This window comes from Triticum aestivum, chromosome 7B (genome assembly GCF_018294505.1).
Source record: "Triticum aestivum cultivar Chinese Spring chromosome 7B, IWGSC CS RefSeq v2.1, whole genome shotgun sequence".
NCBI lineage: Eukaryota > Viridiplantae > Streptophyta > Magnoliopsida > Poales > Poaceae > Triticum > Triticum aestivum.
In genome coordinates, this window is record NC_057813.1 from 386,481,423 (window position 1) to 386,504,675 (window position 23,253).

At 43.3% G+C, this 23,253-nt stretch overlaps 2 protein-coding genes across 3 annotated transcripts; both read left to right on the plus strand.

Moving 5' to 3' along the window:
- Positions 1-14,212: 14,212 nt before the first annotated feature.
- LOC123156661 (probable sugar phosphate/phosphate translocator At3g14410) lies at positions 14,213-18,279 on the plus strand. Of its 2 annotated transcripts, none has more exons than XM_044574815.1 (8): positions 14,213-14,462; positions 15,637-15,744; positions 15,896-15,930; positions 16,605-16,717; positions 16,815-17,076; positions 17,157-17,425; positions 17,649-17,831; positions 17,917-18,279. In XM_044574815.1, exons 1-7 carry the CDS (start codon positions 14,307-14,309, stop codon positions 17,786-17,788), a joined length of 1,083 nt encoding a protein of 360 aa, XP_044430750.1. In that variant the 5' UTR covers positions 14,213-14,306; the 3' UTR covers positions 17,789-17,831; positions 17,917-18,279. The 2 variants fall into 2 exon arrangements, with proteins under 2 accessions (XP_044430750.1, XP_044430751.1); XM_044574816.1 differs by lacking the exon at positions 14,213-14,462 and adding an exon at positions 14,481-15,352.
- Positions 18,280-19,130: 851 nt separating this feature from the next.
- LOC123156660 (ribosomal RNA small subunit methyltransferase B) lies at positions 19,131-23,107 on the plus strand. Its single transcript, XM_044574814.1, has 9 exons — positions 19,131-19,443; positions 19,550-19,697; positions 20,463-20,553; positions 21,047-21,244; positions 21,341-21,576; positions 21,953-22,084; positions 22,314-22,381; positions 22,511-22,572; positions 22,666-23,107. The coding sequence occupies exons 1-9, from the start codon at positions 19,286-19,288 to the stop codon at positions 22,791-22,793; spliced, it is 1,221 nt and encodes a 406-aa protein (XP_044430749.1). The 5' UTR covers positions 19,131-19,285; the 3' UTR covers positions 22,794-23,107.
- The last annotated feature ends 146 nt before the right edge of the window (positions 23,108-23,253 follow it).

A 23,253-nucleotide genomic window follows, 5' to 3' on the forward strand; every position in this document is an offset into this window, starting at 1 on the left:
AACGAGATTGAACTAGGTATTGGATACCGACGATCAAATCTCGGGCAAGTAACATACCGATGACACAGGGAACAACGTATGTTGTTATGCAGTTTGACCGATAAAGATCTTCGTAGAATATGTAGGAACCAATATGGGCATCCAGGTCCCGCTATTGGTTATTGACCGAGAATAGTTCTAGGTCATGTCTACATAGTTCTCGAACCCGTAGGGTCCGCACGCTTAACGTTACGATGACAGTTTTATTATGAGTTTATAAGTTTTGATGTACAGAAGTTTGTTCGGAGTCCCGGATGTGATCACGGACATGACTAGGAGTCTCGAAATGGTCAAGACATAAAGATTGATATATTGGACGACTATATTCGGACACCGGAAGTGTTCCGGGTGATTTCGGAGAAAACCGGAGTGCCGGTGGGGGTTACCGGAACCCCCCGGGAGAGTATTGGGCCTTATGGGCCTTAGGGGAAAGGAGAGAGGGGCGGCCAGCATGGGCCGCGCGCCCCCTCCACCCTCTGGTCCGAATTGGACTAGGAGGGGCGAAAGGAGGAGTCCTACTCCTACTAGGAGGAGGATTCCTCCTCCCTTGGCGCGCCCAAAGGGGCCGGCCGGCCTCCCCCTCCCTCCTTTATATACGGGGGCAGGGGGCACCCCATAGACACACAAGTTGATCTACGGATCGTTCCTTAGCCGTGTGCGGTGCCCCCCTCCACCATATTCCACCTCGGTCATATCGTCGCGGAGTTTAGGCGAAGCCCTGTGCCGGTAGAACATCATCATCGTCACCACGCCGTCGTGCTGATGGAACTCATCCCCGAAGCTTTGCTGGATCGGAGCCCGGGGATCGTCATCGAGCTGAACGTGTGCTGAACTCGGAGGTGCCGTACGTTCGGTGCTTGGATCGGTCGGATCGTGAAGACGTACGACTACATCAACCGCGTTGTCATAACGCTTCCGCTTACGATCTACGAGGGTACGTGGACGAACACTCTCCCCTCTCGTTGCTATGCCATCACCATGATATTGCATGTGCGTAGGAAATTTTTTGAAATTACTACGTTACCCAACAGTGGTATCAGAGCCTGGTTTTATGCGTAGATGTCATATGCACGAGTAGAACACAAGTGAGTTGTGGGCGATATAAGTCATACTGCTTACCAGCATGTCATACTTTGGTTCGGCGGTATTGTGAGATGAAGCGGCCCGGACCGACATTACGCGTACGCTTACACGAGACTGGTTTCACCGCTACGAGCACTCGTTGCTTAAAGGTGACCGGCGGGTGTCTGTCTCTCTCACTTTAGCTGAATCGAGTGTGGCTACGCCCGGTCCTTGCGAAGGTTAAAACAACACCAACTTGACAAACTATCGTTGAGGTTTTTGATGTGTAGGTAAGAACGGTTCTTGCTAAGCCCGTAGCAGCCACGTAAAACTTGCAACAACAAAGTAGAGGACGTCTAACTTGTTTTTGCAGGGCATGTTGTGATGTGATATGGTCAAGACGTGATGCTATATTTTATTGTACGATATGATCATTTTTTGTAACCGAAGTTATCGGCAACTGGCAGGAGCCATATGGTTGTCGCTTTATTGTATGAAATGCAAACGCCCTGTAATTGCTTTACTTTATCACTAAGCGGTAGCGATAGTCGTAGAAGCAATAGATGGCGTAACGACAATGATGCTACGATGGAGATCAAGGTGTCGCGCCGGTGACGATGGTGATCACGACGGTGCTTCGGAGATGGAGATCACAAGCACAAGATGATGATGGCCATATCATATCACTTATATTGATTGCATGTGATGTTTATCCTTTATGCATCTTATCTTGCTTTGATTGACGGTAGCATTTTAAGATGATCTCTCACTAAAATTATCAAGAAGTCTTCTCCCTGAGTATGCACCATTGCCAAAGTTTGTCGTGCCTAGACACCACGTGATGATCGGGTGTGATAAGCTCTACGTCCATCTACAACGGGTGCAAGACAGTTTTGCACACGCGGAATACTCAGGTTAAACTTGACGAGCCTAGCATATGCAGATATGGCCTCGGAACACGGAGACCGAAAGGTCGAGCGTGAATCATATAGTAGATATGATCAACATAGTGATGTTCACCATTGAAAACTACTCCATCTCACGTGATGATCAGTTATGGTTTAGTTGATTTGGATCACGTGATCACTTAGATGACTAGAGAGATGTCTGTCTAAGTGGGAGTTCTTAAGTAATATGATTAATTGAACCTAAATTTATCATGAACTTAGTACCTGATAGTATTTTGCTTGTCTGATAGATGGCTCGTGTTGTTGTTCCGTTGAATTTTAATGCGTTCCTTGAGAAAGCAAAGTTGAAAGATGATGGTAGCAATTACATGGACTAGGTCCGTAACCTGAGGATTATCCTCATTGCTGCACAGAAAAGTTACGTCCTGGAAGCACCGCTGGGTGCCAGGCCTGCTGCTGATGCAACTGACGACGTTAAGAACGTCTGGCAGCGCAAAGCTGATGACTACTCTATAGTTCAGTGTGCCATGCTTTACGGCTTAGAATCGGGTCTTCAACGACGTTTTGAACGTCATGGAGCATATGAGATGTTCCAGGAGTTGAAGTTAATATTTCAAGCAAATGCCCGGATTGAGAGATATAAAGTCTCCAATAAGTTCTACAGCTACAAGATGGAGGAGAATAGTTCTGTTAGTGAGCATATACTCAAAATGTCTGGGTATAATAATCACTTGATTCAACTGGGAGTTAATCTTCAGGATGATAACGTCATTGACAGAATTCTCCAATCACTGCCACCAAGCTACAAGAGCTTTGTGATGAACTATAATATGCAAGGGATGAACAAGACTATTCCCGAGCTCTTCGTAATGCTAAAAACTGCGGAGGTAGAAATCAAGAAGGAGCATCAAGTGTTGATGGTCAACAAGACCACTAGTTTCAAGAAAAGGGGCAAAGGGAAGAAGAAGGGGAACTTCAAGAAGAACAGCAAGCAAGTTGCTGCTCAAGAGAAGAAACCCAAGTCTGAACCTAAGCCTGAAACTGAGTGCTTCTACTGCAAGCAGACTGGTCACTGGAAGCGGAACTGCCCCAAGTATTTGGCGGATAAGAAGGATGGCAAAGTGAACAAAGGTATATGTGATATACATGTTATTGATGTGTACCTAACTAGAGCTCGTAGTAGCACCTGGGTATTTGATACTGGTTCTGTTGCTAATATTTGCAACTCGAAACAGGGACTACGGAATAAGCGAGCACTGGCCAAGGACGAGGTGACGATGCGCGTGGGAAACGGTTCCAAAGTCGATGTGATCGCGGTCGGCACGCTACCTCTACATCTACCTTCGGGATTAGTTTTAGACCTGAATGATTGTTATTTGGTGCCAGCGTTGAGCATGAACATTATATCTGGATCTTGTTTGATGCAAGACGGTTATTCATTTAAATCAGAGAATAATGGTTGTTCTATTTATATGAGTAATATCTTTTATGGTCATGCACCCTTGAAGAGTGGTCTATTTTTATTAAATCTCGATAGTAGTGATACACATATTCATAGTGTTGAAACCAAAAGATGCAGAGTTAAATAATGATAGTGCAACTTATTTGTGGCACTGCCGTTTGGGTCATATCGGTGTAAAGCGCATGAAGAAACTCCATACTGATGGACTTTTGGAATCACTTGATTATGAATCACTTGGTACTTGCGAACCGTGCCTTATGGGCAAGATGACTAAAACGCCGTTCTCCGGAACTATGGAGCGAGCAACTGATTTGTTGGAAATCATACATACTGATGTTTGTGGCCCAATGAATGTTGAGGCTCGCGGCGGGTATCGTTATTTTCTCACCTTCACAGATGATTTGAGCAGATATGGGTATATCTACTTGATGAAACACAAGTCTGAAACATTTGAAAAGTTCAAAGAATTTCAGAGTGAAGTGGAAAATCATCGTAACAAGAAAATAAAGTTTCTACGATCTGATCGTGGAGGAGAGTATTTGAGTTATGAGTTTGGCCTACACTTGAAACAATGTGGAATAGTTTCGCAACTCACGCCACCTGGAACACCACAACGAAATGGTGTGTCCGAACGTCGTAATCGTACTTTACTGGATATGGTGCGATCTATGATGTCTCTTACTGATTTACCGCTATCATTTTGGGGTTATGCTTTAGAGACGGCCGCATTCACGTTAAATAGGGCACCATCAAAATCCGTTGAGACGACGCCTTATGAACTGTGGTTTGGCAAGAAACCAAAGTTGTCGTTTCTTAAAGTTTGGGGCTGCGATGCTTATGTGAAGAAACTTCAACCAGATAAGCTCGAACCTAAATTGGAGAAATGTGTCTTCATAGGATACCCAAAAGAGACTATTGGGTACACCTTCTATCACAGATCCGAAGGCAAGACATTCGTTGCTAAGAATGGGTCCTTTCTAGAGAAGGAGTTTCTCTCAAAAGAAGTGAGTGGGAGGAAAGTAGAACTTGATGAGATAACTATATCTACTCCCTTATTGGAAAGTAGTTCATCACGAGAACCGGTTCCTGTGACAACTACACCAATTAGTGAGGAAGCTAATGATAATGATCATGAAACTTCAAATCAAGTTTCTACTAAACCTCGTAGGTCTACCAGAGTAAGATCCGCACCAGAATGGTACGGTAATCCTATTCTGGAAGTCATGTTACTTGACCATGATGAACCTATGAACTATGAGGAAGCGATGATGAGCCTGGATTCCGCAAAATGGCTAGAAGCCATGAAATCTGAGATGGGATCCATGTATGAAAACAAAGTATGGACTTTGGTTGACTTGCCCGATGATCGGCAAGCCATTGAGAATAAATGGATCTTTAAGAAGAAGACTGACGCTGATGGTAATATAACTGTCTATAAAGCTCGACTTGTTGCAAAAGGTTTTCGACAAGTTCAAGGGGTTGACTACGATGAGACTTTCTCACCCGTAGCGATGCTTAAGTCCGTCCGAATCATGTTAGCTATTGCTGCATTTCATGATTATGAAATTTGGCAAATGGATGTCAAGACTGCATTCTTGAATGGATTTCTAGAAGAAGAGTTGTATATGATGCAGCCGGAAGGTTTTGTTGATCCAAAAAGTGCTGACAAAGTGTGCAAGCTCCAGCGTTCCATTTATGGACTGGTGCAAGCATCTCGGAGTTGGAATAAACGCTTTGATAGTGTGATCAAAGCATATGGTTTTATACAGACTTTTGGAGAAGCCTGTATTTACAAGAAAGTGAGTGGGAGTTCTGTAGCATTTCTAATTTTATATGTAGATGACATATTATTAATTGGAAATGATATAGAATTTCTAGATAGCATAAAAGGATACTTGAATAAAAGTTTTTCGATGAAAGACCTCGGTGAAGCTACTTACATATTGGGCATCAAGATCTATAGAGATAGATCAAGACGCTTAATAGGACTTTCACAAAGCACATACCTTGACAAAATTTTGAAAAAGTTCAAAATGGATCAGGCAAAGAAAGGATTCTTGCCTGTGCTACAAGGTGTGAAGTTGAGTCAAACTCAATGCCCGACCACAACAGAAGATAGAGAGAAAATGAGAAATGTTCCCTATGCTTCAGCCATAGGCTCTATCATGTATGCAATGCTGTGTACCAGACCTGACGTATGCTTAGCAATAAGCTTGGCAGGAAGGTACCAAAGTAATCCAGGAGTGGATCACTGGACATCAGTCAAGAACATCCTGAAATAACTGAAAAGGACTAAGGATATGTTTCTCGTATATGGAGGTGACAAAGAGCTAGTCGTAAACGGTTACGTCGATGCAAGCTTTGACACTGATCCGGACGATTCTAAATCGCAAACCGGATACGTGTTTTTATTAAACGGTGGAGCTGTAAGTTGGTGCAGTTCTAAACAAAGCGTCGTGGCGGGATCTACATGTGAAGCGGAGTACATAGCTGCTTCGGAAGCAGCAAATGAAGGAGTCTGGATGAAGGAGTTCATTTCCGATCTAGGTGTCATACCTAGTGCATCGGGACCAATGAAGATCTTCTGTGACAATACTGGTGCAATTGCCTTGGCAAAGGAATCCAGATTTCACAAGAGGACCAAGCACATCAAGAGACGCTTCAATTCCATTCGGGACCAAGTCCAAGTGGGAGACATAGAGATTTGCAAGATACATACGGATCTGAATGTTGCAGACCCGTTGACTAAGCCTCTCTCACGAGCAAAACATGATCAGCACCAAGACTCCATGGGTGTTAGAATCATTACTATGTAATCTAGATTATTGACTCTAGTGCAAGTGGGAGACTGAAGGAAATATGCCCTAGAGGCAATAATAAAGTTATTATTTATTTCCTCATATCATGATAAATGTTTATTATTCATGCTAGAATTGTATTAACTGAAAACATGATACATGTGTGAATACATAGACAAACATAAAGTCACTAGTATGCCTCTACTTGACTAGCTCATTAATCAAAGATGGTTATGTTTCCTAACCATAGACATGTGTTGTCATTTTATTAATGGGATCACATCATTAGGATAATGATGTGATTGACATGACCCATTCCGTTAGCCTAGCACTTGATCGTTTAGTATATTGCTATTGCTTTCTTCATGACTTATACAAAGTTCCTGCAACTATGAGATGGTGCAACTCCCGTTTACCGGAAGAACACTTTGTGTGCTACTAAACGTCACAACATAACTGGGTGATTATAAAGGTGCTCTACAGGTGTTTCCGAAGGTACATGTTGAGTTGGCATAATTCGAGATTAGGTTTTGTCACTCCGATTGGCAGAGAGGTATCTCTGGGCCCTCTCGGTAATACTCATCACCTAAGCCTTGCAAGCATTGTAACTAATGAGTTAGTTATAAGATGATGTGTTACAGAACGAGTAAAGAGACTTGCCGGTAACGAGATTGAACTAGGTATTGGATACCGACGATCAAATCTCGGGCAAGTAACATACCGATGACAAAGGGAACAACGTATGTTGTTATGCGGTTTGACCGATAAAGATCTTCGTAGAATATGTAGGAACCAATATGGGCATCCAGGTCCCGCTATTGGTTATTGACCGAGAATGGTTCTAGGTCATGTCTACATAGTTCTCGAACCCGTAGGGTCCGCACGCTTAACGTTACGATGATAGTTTTATTATGAGTTTATAAGTTTTGATGTACCGAAGTTTGTTTGGAGTCCCGGATGTGATCACGGACATGACGAGGAGTCTCGAAATGGTCGAGACATAAAGATTGATATATTGGACGACTATATTCGAACACCGGAAGTGTTCCGGGTGATTTCGGAGAAAACCGGAGTGCCGGGGGGGTTACCGGAACCCCCCGGGAGAGTATTGGGCCTTATGGGCCTTAGGGGAAAGGAGAGAGGGGCGGCCAGCATGGGCCGCGCGCCCCCTCCACCCTCTGGTCCGAATTGGACTAGGAGGGGGCGGCGCCCCCCCTCTTTCCTTCCCCCTCTCCCCCTTCCTTCCCCCTCCTAGTAGGAGTAGGAAAGGAGGAGTCCTACTCCTACTAGGAGGAGGATTCCTCCTCCCTTGGCGCGCCCAAAGGGGCCGGCCGGCCTCCCCCTCCCTCCTTTATATACGGGGGCAGGGGGCACCCCATAGACACACAAGTTGATCTACGGATCGTTCCTTAGCCGTGTGCGGTGCCCCCCTCCACCATATTCCACCTCGGTCATATCGTCGTGGAGTTTAGGCGAAGCCCTGCGCCGGTAGAACATCATCATCGTCACCACGCCGTCGTGCTGACGGAACTCATCCCCGAAGCTTTGCTAGATCGGAGCCCGGGGATCGTCATCGAGCTGAACGTGTGCTGAACTCGGAGGTGCCGTACGTTCGGTGCTTGGATCGGTCGGATCGTGAAGACGTACAACTACATCAACTGCGTTGTCATAACGCTTCCGCTTACGGTCTACGAGGGTACGTGGACGAACACTCTCCCCTCTCGTTGCTATGCCATCACCATGATATTGCATGTGCGTAGGAATTTTTTTGAAATTACTACGTTACCCAACATACTACTCATAGATGCATCAAAATAAGCAAACAACACAATGAAAACAGAATCTGTCAAAAACAGAATAGTCTGTAGTAATTTGTATCAAACGTATACTTCTGGAACTCAAAAAATTCTGAAATAAATTGCTGGACCTGAGAAATTTTTCTATTAATAATCTTCAAAAAGAATCAACCTAAAACCTCTCTCCAGTAAAACATGGCAGCTATTCTCGTGAGCGCTAAAGTTTCTGTTTTTCACAGCAAGATCATATAAACTTCACCCAAGTCTTCCAAAAGGTTCTACTTGGCACTTTATTGAAACATAAGCTATAAAACATGATTACTACAGTAGCATAATCATGTGTACACACAAAAACAGTAAGTATAAATATTGGGTTGTCTCCCAACAAGCACTTTTCTTTAATGCCTTTCTAGCTAGGCATGAAGATGGCAATGATGCTCACATAAAAGATAAGAACTGAAACATAACGGGAGCATCATGAAGCATATGACTAGCACATTTAAGCCTAACCCACTTCCTATGCATAGATTTTGTGAGCAAACAACTTATGGAAACAATAATCAACTAGCATAGGAAGGTAAAACAAGCATAACTTCAAAATTTGAAGCACATAGAGAGGAAACTTGATATTATTGCAATTCCTACAAGCATGTGTTCCTCCCTCATAATAATTTTTAGTAGCATCATGAATGAATTCAACAATATAACCAGCACCTAAATCATTCTTTTCATGATCTACTAGCATAGAAAATTTACTAATCTCCACATAAGCAAAATTCTTCTCATTCGGAATGGTAGTGGGAGCAAACTCAACAAAATAATTATCATGTGAGGCATAATCCAATTGAAAACTAAAATCATGATGACAAGTTTCATGGTTATCATTATTCTTAATAGCATACAAGTCATCACAATAATCATCATAGAAAGCAACTTTGTTCTCATAATCAATTGGAACCTCTTCCGAAATAGTGGAATCATCACTAAATAAAGTTAACACTCTTCCAAACCCACTTTCATCAATATAATCATCATAAATAGGAGGCATGCTTTCATCATAATAAATATTCTCATTAAAACATGGGGGACAAAAAATATCATATTCATCAAACATAGCATCCCCAAGCTTGTGGCTTTGCGTATCATTAGCATCATGGATATTCAAAGAATTCATACTAACAACATTGCAATCATGCTCATCATACAAGGATCTAGTACCAAACATTCTATAGATTTCTTCTTATAGCACTTGAGCACAATTTTCCTTTTCATCATACTCACGAAAGATATTAAAAAGACGAAGGGTATGAGACAAACTTAACTCCATTTTTTTTGTAGTTTTCTTTTATAAACTAAACTAGTGATAAAACAAGAAACAAAAAGATTCGATTGCAAGATCTAAAGATATACCTTCAAGCACTCACCTCGCCAAAAAAAGAGCTTAGCTGACGGGGTGTGAGTACCATTTACCTAACCTCCCCGGCAACGGCGCCAGAAAAGAGCTTGATGTCTACTACACAACCTTCTTTTTGTAGACGTTGTTGGGCCTGCAAGTGCACAGGTTTGTAGGACAGTAGCAAATTTCCCTCTAGTGGATGACCTAAGGTTTATCAATCCGTAGGAGGCGTAGGATGAAGATGGTCTCTCTCAAACAACCCTGCAACCAAATAACAAAGAGTCTCTTGTGTCCCCAACACACCCAATACAATGATAAATTGTATAGGTGCACCAGTTCGGCGAAGAGATGGTGATACAAGTGCAAATAGATAGTAGATAAAGGTATTTGTAATCTGAAATAATAAAAACAGCAAGGTAACAAGTGGTAAAAGTGAGCGTAAACGGTATTGCAATGATAGGAAACAAGGCCTAGGGTTCATACTTTCGCTAGTGCAAGTTCTCTCAACAATAATAACATAGATAGATCATATAACATGCCCTCAACATGCAACACATAGTCACTCCAAAGCAACTAATAGCGGAGAACAAACAAAGAGATTATGGTAGGGTACGAAACCACCTCAAAGTTATTCTTTCGGATCGATCTATAAAAGAGTTCGTACTAGAATAACACCTTAAGACACAAATCAACCAAAACCCTAATGTCACCTAGATACTCCATTGTCACCTCAAGTATCCGTGGGCATGATTATACGATAAGCATCACACAATCTCAGATTCATCTATTCAACCAACACAAAGTACTTCAAAGAGTGTCCCAAAGTTTCTACCGGAGAGTCACAAACGTGTGCCAACCCCTATGCATAGATTCATGGGCGGAACCCGCAAGTTGGTCACCAAAACATACATCAAGAGGCACATGATATCCCATTGTCACCACAGATAAGCACGGCAAGACATACATCAAGTGTTTTCATAAAAGACTCAATCCGATAAGATAACTTCAAAGGGGAAAACTCAATTCATCACAAGAGAGTAGAGGGGGAGAAACATCATAAGATCCAACTACAATAGCAAAGCTCGGGATACATCAGAGATCGTGCCATAGAGGGAACACGAGAGAGAACACGAGAGAGAGATCAAACACATAGCTACTGGTACATACCCTCAGCCTCGAGGGTTAACTACTCCCTCCTCGTCATGGAGAGCGTCGGGATGATGAAGATGGCCACCGGTGATGGATCCCCCCTCCGACAGGGTGCCGGGAAGGGCTCCAGAGAGGTTTTTGGTGGCTACAGAGGCTTGCGGCGGCGGAACTCCTGATCTATCTTGATATTCGATGGTTTTAGGGTACGTAGTCATATATAGGCGAAAGAAGTCGGTCGGGGGGTGCTCGAGGTGCCCACGAGACAGGGGGCGCGCCCTACAGGGGGGTGCCCTCCTATCTCATGGAGTCCTCGAGTATCTTCTGACTTGAACTCCACGTCTTCAGGATGATATTCTTCCAAAAAATCACGTTGCCGAAGGTTTCATTCCGTTTGGACTCCGTTTGATATTCATATTCTTCGAAATACTGAAACAGGCAATAAAACATCAATATGGGCTGGGCCTCCGGTTAATAGGTTAATCCCAAAAGTAATATAAAAATGTATAATAAAGCTCATAATCATTCAAAACAGGTAATATAATAGCATGGAACAATAAAAAATTATAGATACGTTGGAGACGTATCAATGCCGTTCTTGGTTGTTTTCACATGGCAACTTGAGCGTTCGTAGGGGGCAGATTTTACTCCTAGTGAACGTCCCCCAAACATTGCGCTCACAAATATTCTAGTTCGTCAGTGCGTGATTTACCTATGCATATTAATATGATTTTATAAATAAATATTTATCAAATGCTACCGTTAATTACCTACCTAAATAATATTTAAGATTGTATTTGATAATCACTTATTTGGAAAGAACTTATGACTTATACGGACCAACTACTAGAGCTCACGCACGCTTTGCTAAATTATCAGGTACTTTTGTTTCTTGGTAATGTTTCTAATGTTCATGAGAATATGATGCTGCCTAACTTATATATTTATGTTGGTTACAGTTGAAGCACCTAGCATGGACAAGAAGAATGAACAATGGAGCATGATCAAGCACTATGATGAAGGCGCGCGCGAAGGGAACAAGAACGCAGTTTCCGAAGGAGATTTCCGCACTTTGAAGCCACCATGATGACATACTAGAAGATGGACGAAATATACAACATGTCTTTCATAAAATTTCGTTCATAGCTTATTATTGGTGTTGCGCCACCTTAGTTTTGGGCTAGGCTCATGTATTTTCGAAATACCTCTCATTAGGCTGTTTTTAGAGTCCGTATTGTAGGTGAAACGACTTTAGGAGGTGTTTTAGTCCCACATTGCCAAGGGTGGACAAAATCCCCTCTCTTTTCCCCTACAAATACAACCCTTAAGGCACCATTTAGACTTGGGTTTTATTTACTTAAAAGTTAGTCATCGCTGCAACTTCGTGTACTTCGTTTGTGTCCAACGACCAGACCAAGGCCGCTTATGAAACCTCACCTTTATCAATACTTCATCAATATTCACAATATTCAAATTGCTTAATCATATTCTTGCTTGTTCTTCGATTGCTTGCAGGAATAGACCTTCGTGGTCAGGTTGAGCGTGCTCCGGCGTGGTCAATAACCTCTCGGAGTTGGTTTAGCGATTGCTAAGGCGCAACGTCGTGCACATTTGTAGTCGGATCGTTAAAGTCGTCTCCACCAAAATCGATAGTTATCATCTCATCGAAAGATCGTGACACCTTCGCCTCTATCAGGTTGGATTAAGCATTTTTCATCACAGAAATAAAACATTACGCATGTTTTAAGTAGTAGAGATAGAGATTCCAACTTTTTGAAGAAATAACTGATTTTTTTAAAAAGGATTACCTCCGGCCTTTGCATCGAGCGATGCACACGGTCATCTTTATTGCATTATTCAACAAGGTTTTACAAAATAAATACATAGATCAACCCAAAGCCACCTTCTTGGCGAAAATTGTGGCCCTGCCTATAAGATTGACGATGTGCCCTGATCGCGCACCAAGAAATCCGACGGCCTCACCAAGCCGCCCACGGGCTAGCCGGTAGTACCAACCGGTCTAGCAGACCCTCAGCATGCACCGCATGCGCACCCTGTAGAATCCATCGTCGCCTTCTTCCACAATCTCATTTTCAGGAGCAATTAATGCACTGATCTTGCCAGACCATTCCGTAGTGGGCGCCAACACAACGCCGGACAACGCCTACCTCTTGCATGTGTCCATCGACCAATATCTAGCGCCAAGACTGATGCACCTTGCCGCCAAGACCCATCGTCAATATTGTAGATGGCATGCCGCTCCACCTTGGTCACCGCATGAGAAGCATACGAAGACTTGCGCCTAGCCACCAACCCAAACACTTGTCCCTCCAGCCGGTGTACAACCCCAAAGGTGATGCCCCCATGGGGGGTGACGACGCAGGAACCTCGCCATCATCCGATCCAGAAAAAGTCCGAATCAGGGGTTTCCTCCAGGACACAAACATAACGCAAATTGCCCCACAACGCCTCCAACGAGGTAACGACACCCGCGGGCACTCCCATTGACGGTTCTAGCTGAGGCCGAACCAAGCGCTCGCTGGAATTCGTGCCCATCCCCGGCTGGACCACCAGATCAACCTCCTCTGTCATCAAGCACACCCCATGGGTGATGTCTGCCGCCAGAAAACGGCATGACCGGAGCCCGGAACCACCGCCCCGACTGGACGAGCCATCAACGACGGAGGGGCTATCAATGATGTGCTGCCGACACCGAACGACGCACACGTCAAGGACAACCGCACGGATCTCCCCGCAACCGCATCCAGGAGCTGCGGTGGAGGAAGGCCCCGCCACTTCATCATCCCCTTAGTGGGCTTTGCCCAACGGAGCTCCGGCGACAGCGAGGAGAGGAGCGGCGGCTGCTCGAAGCCCTAGACCAGATCGGGAGGGAGGGGGCAGGAAGAAGGAGATCGGGAGGGAGAAGATCGAGAGGAAGGGGGTCGAGAGAAGGGTGGCGGCGGCTCGAGGAGGAAGGAGATGAGTTGTTCGTCAACTTCACAATAGTTGTACGATAATCCAACAACCTGAAAGATTGAATAAATATCTACGGTATTCAATCATGATGGATTTGGCTTGGCAATCCTACTTTTATTTATTGCATTTCGATGCTTCTCTGAATCACACAGCCTCTACCGTGTAACTTGGCTACAGAGCATTGCATATCTTATGAGACACATGCAAAACGATGGTATTGCTAAAAAGATGTAAAATCACGGTGAATCTTGAGTACTTGGGTGTGCGCTCGAAAATAAGCACGAGCATTCCTCCAAAATAAAAGCCGCAAAAAAGAAAACACAAATTTTACAGTGCGTTTCGGTGTCCAAATAATCCAAATTTGGCACTTGTACTAAATTGCCGATCCTGTGTATCCTGATATCTGGCAGGCTCCGCCTAAAATTTGACCTCTGAAATCATCTTTCGTTTTCGTTTGACTCGCCCAAGTTCTGACTTCGCCTGGCCTAACTTTTTGATATCGTTAAAGGCACTGACTGGTGGGCCCCGGATGGTGCACGGCGCGTAGGCCTGCCCGCGCGGAGACGGGGCCCGGTCTGAACCACGTGCGAATCGCGAGGCACTCTCCTTTTGTTTTGTTTTAAGTCCACCACCGTCGCAAAACCGCAAAACGGCTCGAGACGCACACGCCCCGACCGACGGCGAGACAGATTCTCCGTCTCCATTCCCCCACAGCAGCCAGCCATGGAGAGAAATGGCGGGAAGCAGCAGCAGCAGCAGCCGGAGACGGCGGCGCCGGCGCCGGCGCCGAGGAAGGGCGCGTGGCGGGACGGCGCCGTCACCTACTTCCACCTCCTCTTCTACATCGCCATCTCCGGCGGCCAGATCTTCTTCAACAAGGCAAGCCCCTCTCATCCTCCTCGCCCCGCGTCTCCGGCCCACCACCCCGCGATCCTGCCAGCCGCGGCAAGTTTCGTCGCTGCAGTTGCTCATTCCTGGTTGCGCGACACGGACGCGGTCTCGCGTCTGGCCTGGCCGCGTCAGGCGACTCCGCGCCGTCCTGGGTTTCTAGGGTTTTAGCGTGCAGTCCACCGCGAATTCGAAGGCTGATCCGGTTGCTGCTCTCCCCGCGCGGAGGAGACGAGACGGACATTTGTGATGGATCGGATCTTTGTCTCTGTCTCTACTGCAGCGTAAGCGTTTTCAGTTTAAAGAGGGTGTGATTGTAAACGCCCAGGGAGGCGATTTTGAGCTTCGGCTCTTCTCATACTTGCGGTAGCAAGCGTTTATCCTACAATTCATCAAAATGAGTCTCATTCTTGACTACTATCAGTTTTCTAAAGCCGATCGCCCACCTGAATAGCCAGATTATGTCCAAAATTTGTGGGCGTTTGGGTACATTTTTCTGCCTCTGAGTCCAGTAGCTTGAGATCTGGGAATAGTTCGTTGCTTGCTTGGGTTGTTCACTCAACTTGGACCCCTTTTTCATGCGAAGGGTTGACCCAGGTTCTCTTGTCATAACTCATATCGCTTCCATAACAAGTAACTGGACTCCCTTTTGCTATTACTATATTGTTAGTTTAGTTTGGTACACCGATACGTGAGGCTCATGGAGGTCTTTTGCACCGAGTTCCATTAGCTTTAAGTGGAGCTGCAAAAAAATCTCCAATCTGCAGGCCATGCCAAGTGCTACATATAAATCAATTCATGGACACTTCTCAAGATGCCTATCTTTTTGGACCAACCGGATAGCATCTTCTTCCACTATAATGATTCATGGAAATTGAGCAGTAAGCACTATCTTTTGTTCTATTCTCTCTCCTTGTTTCTTCGGCCCAACTCAATATTAACAAGATTAACAACACTCCAAGAAATTGTGGTACAAATAGAAATACTGATGCTGGCATTTCTGTATGTACAAATTCAAGTGTGAACTTCGATAAGCCTTGCTTCAAAAGATTGAAAACCCGCTTTGTAACATACTTCTATTTGGGATAATTAGTTCTGGAGTGCTTTCATAATTTCATTGATGTGCTTAAACTGATGAATTCTTTTTGTTTATCCTGGTTTGCAGTGGGTGTTATCCTCAAAAGAGATCAACTTCCCCTATCCAGTGGCACTAACTTTGCTGCATATGCTCTTCTCATCTGTAGTATGCTTTGCAGCTACAAAGATTTTCAAGGTACCTAGCATCAAATTTTTACATGGTTGCCGCATCTATCTCTAATCTGTGTAATAAGTAAGACTTCATACTGTTTGGAATTCAAGTTACTTGAAGTTCAAGAAATCCGTAATCTTACTATATTTTTTTTACTTTGATAATATTTTTATAGGTCATAAAGATTGATGAAGGAATGACTACAGATGTGTGAGTCTTGGATAATACAAAATTCATAAGGCTGTATTGTAGTTTCTTACTCTCTCAATTGTTCTCTGTCAGTATATTATGTTCCGTGACGTATCACCTCATGATTAAGACATCCATAATGCCTGCCTCTCCATGTATGAACCGATATGAATAATTTGTGGATTTTCCATAACATTAGCATATTCTAGCATGTTCGTAAGATGCTGCACAAACACCACCCCTTCATTTTAAATAATGAGGTTGGTTTTCATCAGACAATATGTGGATAGCAAGTACAGTAACAGGGGGCTCTGCTGTTTGTTGTGTAAGTACATTAGCCTGCTTTAGCTGTCAAGATTAGTGAGCGAGTTTTACCATATTGTTAAGATTGTGACTTAGGAGGAAACCGATAAGAAAATGCCAAGTCAGAGGCTTGAAAGTCTAGCATGATGGTCATCAGTAGATATTTACGTTAATTAAATTTGCATCTGGCACACACTAAGAAGCTCTGCACTATTCCTGTCATAAGTCAATACTCGATACCACTCTTCGTGAGAAGAAATATGCTGGTCTTTTTCTGAAGCACGGACCTGCAGCCGTTATTGCTTTCCCATCCTGTATTAGATTCTTTGTTCAATTCATAATAAAGTACTGGGATTGTATTATTTCTCTAACTAGCTCACCTGAAATTTCAGATACGTGAGTTCAGTCATTCCAATTGGAGCAATGTTTGCAATGACACTTTGGCTAGGGAACAGTGCATACCTCTACATATCTGTTGCATTTGCACAGATGTTGAAGGCAATAAGTATGTGTAATCTCTGGTTTTAGATTGAGAAGGTCAAGCGTAGGTTGTAATCGGTTTTGAAACTGATGCTAATGTACTCTTTGCTTGAGCATTACAGTGCCTGTAGCTGTGTTTCTCCTTGGAACAGCATTTGGCCTGGAAGAAATGAACTGTAAAATGCTTGCTATCATGTCTATCATCAGCGTGGGAGTTATTGTGGCCTCTGTTGGTGAAATTACAATCAGCTGGGTCGGAGTGGTATATCAGATGGGTGGAGTTATTGCAGAAGCCCTTAGACTTATCTTTATCGAGATATTTTTGAAGAAGAAGGGTGTTAGACTGAACTTGATATCCATGATGTACTATGTTAGCCCTTGCAGGTATCTTGTCCACCAGCTCCCCAGATTAATTCTTGAAACTACTGTTTGTTCTTGTAATTTAATCTGTGATTTTCCTGCAGTGCCTTTTGCCTGTTCATTCCCTGGTTGTTCTTAGAGAAGCCAAAGATGGATGCAAGTATTTCATGGAACTTCCCACCAGTTACATTGTTCTTAAACTGCATGTGCACATTCGTACTTAATCTGTCAGTTTTCCTTGTCATTTCCCGGACAAGTGCACTGACAGCTCGTGTTACTGGAGTTGTGAGAGATTGGAGTGTGGTGCTGCTGTCAGCTGCTATTTTTGCTGATACAAAGCTTACCTTCATAAACATAGTTGGCTATGCCATAGGTATTCTACTGATTAATCTCGTAATCTGACTTATTTAACTTCATAATTTATGTGATATCTTTGGGCACATTTTTGGCTAAAAAATTACCTGCACCTGATATTTTCTGGATTATATTTTTTTGTGAATACTTTAGGTTTGAGCCATTTTTTTGAACAATTTTTTTTCAAAGAACTGCATTTAGAAGTGGATTAGATGGTGACTCCATTTTTCTGCAATGTACAGCCATAGTAGGTGTTGTTGCATATAACAATCATAAGCTTAAACCCCAAGTGAACCAGCAGCAGGGTGCTGACAGCAAAGTCAGCCCAGGAAGCCCTCGACATGTCGAGATACCGTTGAACTCTACAAAAGAATCTTCATAACACCGAAGGTAGTGAGATCTTGGACATATTTTTTGGGGGGAAGGTAATATAAATTCGAAAACTTTCTAATTCATGCACCTGTCATGCACGGAACATACTGACGGTTGGTGCATTTACTGTTGATCCAGGAGAATTGAGCTCTTAATTTTGCTACGAGTTGGCCAGCTCTCCATGGATACATTCTTCCTACAAATCAACAGGAAGACCGGAAATTTTGTACAATGATATGTAAGATACGATAGCATACTGATTTGTACTATTGTTGCCCGGAACAGGGCGGGCACATCATAAAGGTCAATTGAGTTGTGTAGATGTGTTTGTTGTCTTAGAAATCCATCAGGTGCTCCCAAAGAAGCAACCTGATTCTGTTGGTATACTTCGTTACTTTGGAGAGTCCTGCCAACAAGACGGACCTTGTATATGAAGTATGTCTGTATGCACATTGTACTCCTTCAAATATACAAGAATACCATATGTGAACTTCTTTTTTAGGGCTCCTTTGATTCAAAGGAATTCCGTGGGATTTTTGGAGGGTTAGAATCCTTAGGATTTTTTCCTATGTTTGTCGTTTGATTCATAGGATTTAATCCTATAGAATTTTTTCCTATGGAATCAAGTGTACTACATTTTATTGGAAATCTAGCATCCACTCCAACCTCTTTTTTCAATTCCTTTATATCTCATGTAGCATCAAACACTCGATGCTAATCCTATAGGATTCAAGTGGACATGCCACTCAAATCCTATATTTTTCCTATTCCCGTGTTTTGAAAATCCTGCAAATCAAAGATGGCCTTAGCTTGCATGTTTTTCATGTCCATTTATTGCCTCCGAAGCTATTCCGTTTTAAAAATTAAAGATCCATATGATATGTGGAATGTTCTTTCTGCGAATGGACCTGTTAGGATCCTGTTTGGAAGGCGGGTATATTTCTTGATTCATGAGGAAATTGAATTGTTCCTTGTGAAATTCCGGTGAAATTCTTGCCTCCAGACAGGGCCTCGGTGTGGTGATGTTGTTACTTGTGCCGGGAAGTTGATGGAAATGTACTTGCCGCCAGGCATATAGGATGTATTCATGCAGAAATTTTGGCCATATGTTTCTCCTTACCTTTGCAGTAATTATTTGCGTTGCCTCTGTTGTGTGCTGCTCAAGATAATCCAAGCAAATCCGATTTCTCTTTTTTTTTTCGAGAAATATCGCGCCTTATTGATCAAGAGACTGCGACATTCGACATACAAATTACAGAATTAGTACTGTACATGACTAAAGCGAACCGACTCTCTGGTTTGGTCGAGTCCAGTGTGCTTTTGCGAGCGTCAGATCTGAAACATAGGGCCCAGATCAACCAAGTTCCACACCGTGCGTTGCGCCCCGAGTCCAGTCCTCCCGGCGCCGCCGCCTCTGCGCGCTTTGGGCAGGAGGCTGACGCCACCACTGCCGGAGACCTCGCACCCCTTCGGACCCGAGGAGTCAGGTTCTTTACTCTCTAGAGTGATGGATTCTTCAGAAATTCCGCCCTCTGACCTCAGAGAAGAGCAGCCGCCGGCGCCGGCGTCCCTGCCGCTGCCGGCGGCCTTTCTCGAGTTCCTCGGCGATAATGGCCTGGACCCCGCGCTGTACTCCAAGGCGGACACCATCCCGCGCTACATCAGGTGAGGCAAGCCTTCACACTCGCCAAGGTTGCCATCCACTAGCAATTCGTCACATGAAGGGTGCAAAGGAGAGGAGAGTAACCTGACTTGTTTCCGACATCCCTAGGTTAAAACCAGGCACGGAGTCCAGTGTGGTGACAGAGATCGAAAGCGAGCTCAAGTGTGATCTCGTGAAGGTCTCGTGGCTGCCAGACTTCTATGCGATCCCGCCTGAAATTCAGATTGCTGGATCCAAGGCTTATCAGCAAGGGAAGGTGAGGAGGAACTTTTGTTACGATTGTTTTGAAGCTGACCCATGTTGCTCAGCGTAGTCTAATTGTATGCGACTCTATGATGTTAATGTGCTTATTATTAGATTTTTGTCAAGTGTACTGAGGCAATTTATTTATCCTAGATAGCAATCGAATAACATTTATGTTCTATTGTTTACTAAGAGACCAAATGCCTCAAACCGGTAACAGTTAGGTGATGCCATGATGGTACAAGTTAAGCTGAAGCTGTTCAATCTCATTGTACTTTTGTGGTTGACACCTGATTTGTAACGGATTCTCTCATAAAGCCAAGTGACACACTTGTTGTTAATTGTACTCCCCCCGTTCCTCAATATAAGTCTTTTTAGAGATTCCAATATAGACCACATACGGAGCAAAATGAGTGAATTTACACTCTAAAGTATGTCTATATACATCCGTATGTAGTCCATATTGAAATCTCTAGAAAGACTTATACTCCCTCCGTTCCTAAATATTTGTCTTTTTAGAGATTTCAAATGGACAACCACATACGGATGTATATAGACATATTTTAGAGCGTAGATTCACTCATTTTGCTCCGTATGTAGTCACTTGTTGAAATCTTTAGAAAGATAAATATTTAGAACAGAGGGAGTGTTTAGGAACAGAGGGAGTAGGAGAAGCTGAAATTTCCCAGTAAAAAGCTACCGTGTTGTCATGTTCTTATCATGCACTCTTCTGTGCGTGACATTTTGCTTCACCTAAGCATCTTTAAAAACATTTCAGATCTATGGGATTGATGCAGCTTCTGGAGCTGCCATCTTAGCACTCGATGTTCAACCAGGAGACCATGTTCTTGACCTCTGTGCTGCACCAGGTAACTTAATATACTTCAAGTACACACTGGACCAATGTTTTCTTAGAGCCAGTGTCTACCCTACAATCATAAAGGAGCACCCCTACCGAATATTTGTGTGGGCGGCATGCATTCACCAATATGGCAAGACCTAGTTTTCTCAAGGGCATAAAAACATGGAAAGCCTTTCCTGATTGTTGATCTTTAGATATCATACAAAATACAGTTTCAAGTATGGCAGGTATGTTGCATTTAGGAGAGTGGGGTTTTACATTCCTGTTGTTTGATGGACCGGTTCGGTGTCTAGTTTGGTTCATATGTTGAATTTTATTCTCCGACATGTCCAATATAGTAGTGTTAGTTCAACACATATTTCCCCATCCTTGTGATGATATTGTTTAGTTTGTTATAAGGGATTTGTTTGCTATGGATCCTGTAGCTTGTGTTAGACCTCTGCTATCTGTTGGATTTTTATTCAGGGATATACTAACCTTTCATCTATATGACATGCAAGGTGCAAAGCTTTGCATGCTTGCAGATATGCTTGGTAGCACAGGTTCTTTGACTGGTGTTGATGTTGCAAAGCACCGTCTTGCAGCCTGTCGTACGATGTTGCAGAAGTATTCTCTTGGAGATCGTAGTCGGCTCTTTGTTGCTGATGGGACTTTGTTTTCCATATTGCCTGTGAACTCCAATCTGGGGAGCATGGAAGGTATTTTCAGCAGAAGAATCCAGTCCCGTTTTTGTTTTACTTCTTCTGCACGTATGAATGATTTAGCTTGTTTTGAGTTCATGCTCTTTGTCACAGCTTTTGTTGGAATTGAGGATAATGGAAGCATATTCTCAGAATGGACTTCAAAGAGATCATGGAAAGACAGACAGAAGTCTAAAAAGGCAAAAGCAGCCGGTTCACCTCATCTACCATCAACTTCCGAACCTGAACTGATATACTATGGCAAAGATTCAGGATTAATTGGATTGCAAAAACGTTATGTTCTTCACCCATCAACTGATGCTGCTGCCTGTACATCTGGGTATGATAAGGTATTCCTTTGCTTGTGTTATTTTGTAAACTGCTAGTGTTATCGTTTACTGAACTACACAAGTACTCTTGTGACTTTGATTAGTAAAAAGAAGAAGTGGAAATATGCATGATCTACGTTGCTGCCATTGATTTTTTAAGCCATCATAGCCAACTCCACATGTAGCTGCAAATCAGACTGTCAATTAGCTCTAAAAAGTGTACCTTTCACTCATTCTGTTTGAGGACGAGGGAACACTTTTCACCTTCTGAAAGAGTACTGAAGCACTTTATAGAACTCTATCAGATGCAGCTTATGTTTGAGGTTGGAATATTCTACTGCAACTTATTCGGCAACTTGTATCATCTCATTTGTCCCTTTGGATGAAATGCATGCAGGTCCTAGTGGATGCAGAATGTACTCATGATGGATCGATAAAACACATTCAGAAGTTTGAGTTCTGGGGATGGAAAACATTAGACCGCCGTGTACTCAACGTAGAAAGAACTGGCAACCTACTTCATCTTCAGGTACTACTTCGTTCTTGATGTTTGCTTGAATGGCTCTTGACCGAGCAATCTGTATCCAACAATTAGCTACTCCCTCCGTCCCAAAATAAGTGTCGCTGATTTAGTACAAAGTTAGTTGTACTAGATCAGCGACACTTATTTACTAAATCAGCGACACATATTTTGGGACGCGGGGAGTAGATGAGAAGCTTATGTTTGATATTTACTGAACTTTGATGATCTTATGCAGTTAGGGCTTCTCACAAATGGTTTTAAATTATTGAAAACAGGCGGATCACTTGTCTATAGTACTTGCAGGTGCGTATCTCTTCACATGCAAATCTAGTCCTCAATTGCGTCTCAGTAGTCTAGCCTTTACCGTGCTTAGAATTTCAGTACAGTTTATAGTTCATGCCATCACATGACTAACAGTTTGTCTTGGAATAGCTTGACTGTTGCACAAAACGAGAATGTGGTTCAGCAATTCCTCTCAAAATATCCTTCAGCAGGTACAGATGTCCTGCTACCTGCCTTCATCTAATATTTATGTTGATTATCACTTCTATAAATGGATTGTTTCATGTTGGGCCTGCAACCTGCAGAACTGCTAAAGATCGATCCAGCCGATAGTTGGCCCTGCAGAAGCGGCGACATCCAGAAAACCTTGCGATTCGACCCCGCGGCGTCGCAAACTAGTGGACTTTTCGTCGCCAAGTTTGTCAAGTTGTGATGTTCCTTGTCAGATGCTCACATCTTACGTATAAGATAACTGTGAGCCATCCCACCCATCAGATGTATTTTTTGCTAGGTTTTACTCTAGTTCTTTAAACAACAGGTGATCAGAGGCTGCTTGTTGTTTGTTTACTCTAATTTGAAGTAGACTTCTTGGTTAAGCCTCGTTGGCTTTAGGCGTGTAGAAAGAGTTGTTGGGAAATAGTACTCCCGTTGTTCACAAATATCCATAAGATGTTCAAACTTTTTTGTGAATCTAATGTATATAGACACGTTTTAGTGTGTTTGTTGACTCATTTCAGTCAGCCTGTACGAAGTTCATGTTGAAATATCCAAAACATCTTATATTTGTGAACTGAGGGAGTAGTCTTGTTTGTGGCCTGCACAAAAAATATGTTCGCACTACCACAGAATATAGCAATTACTAAGCGTCCCTGCCGGCAGCGCCCTGAGGTGCT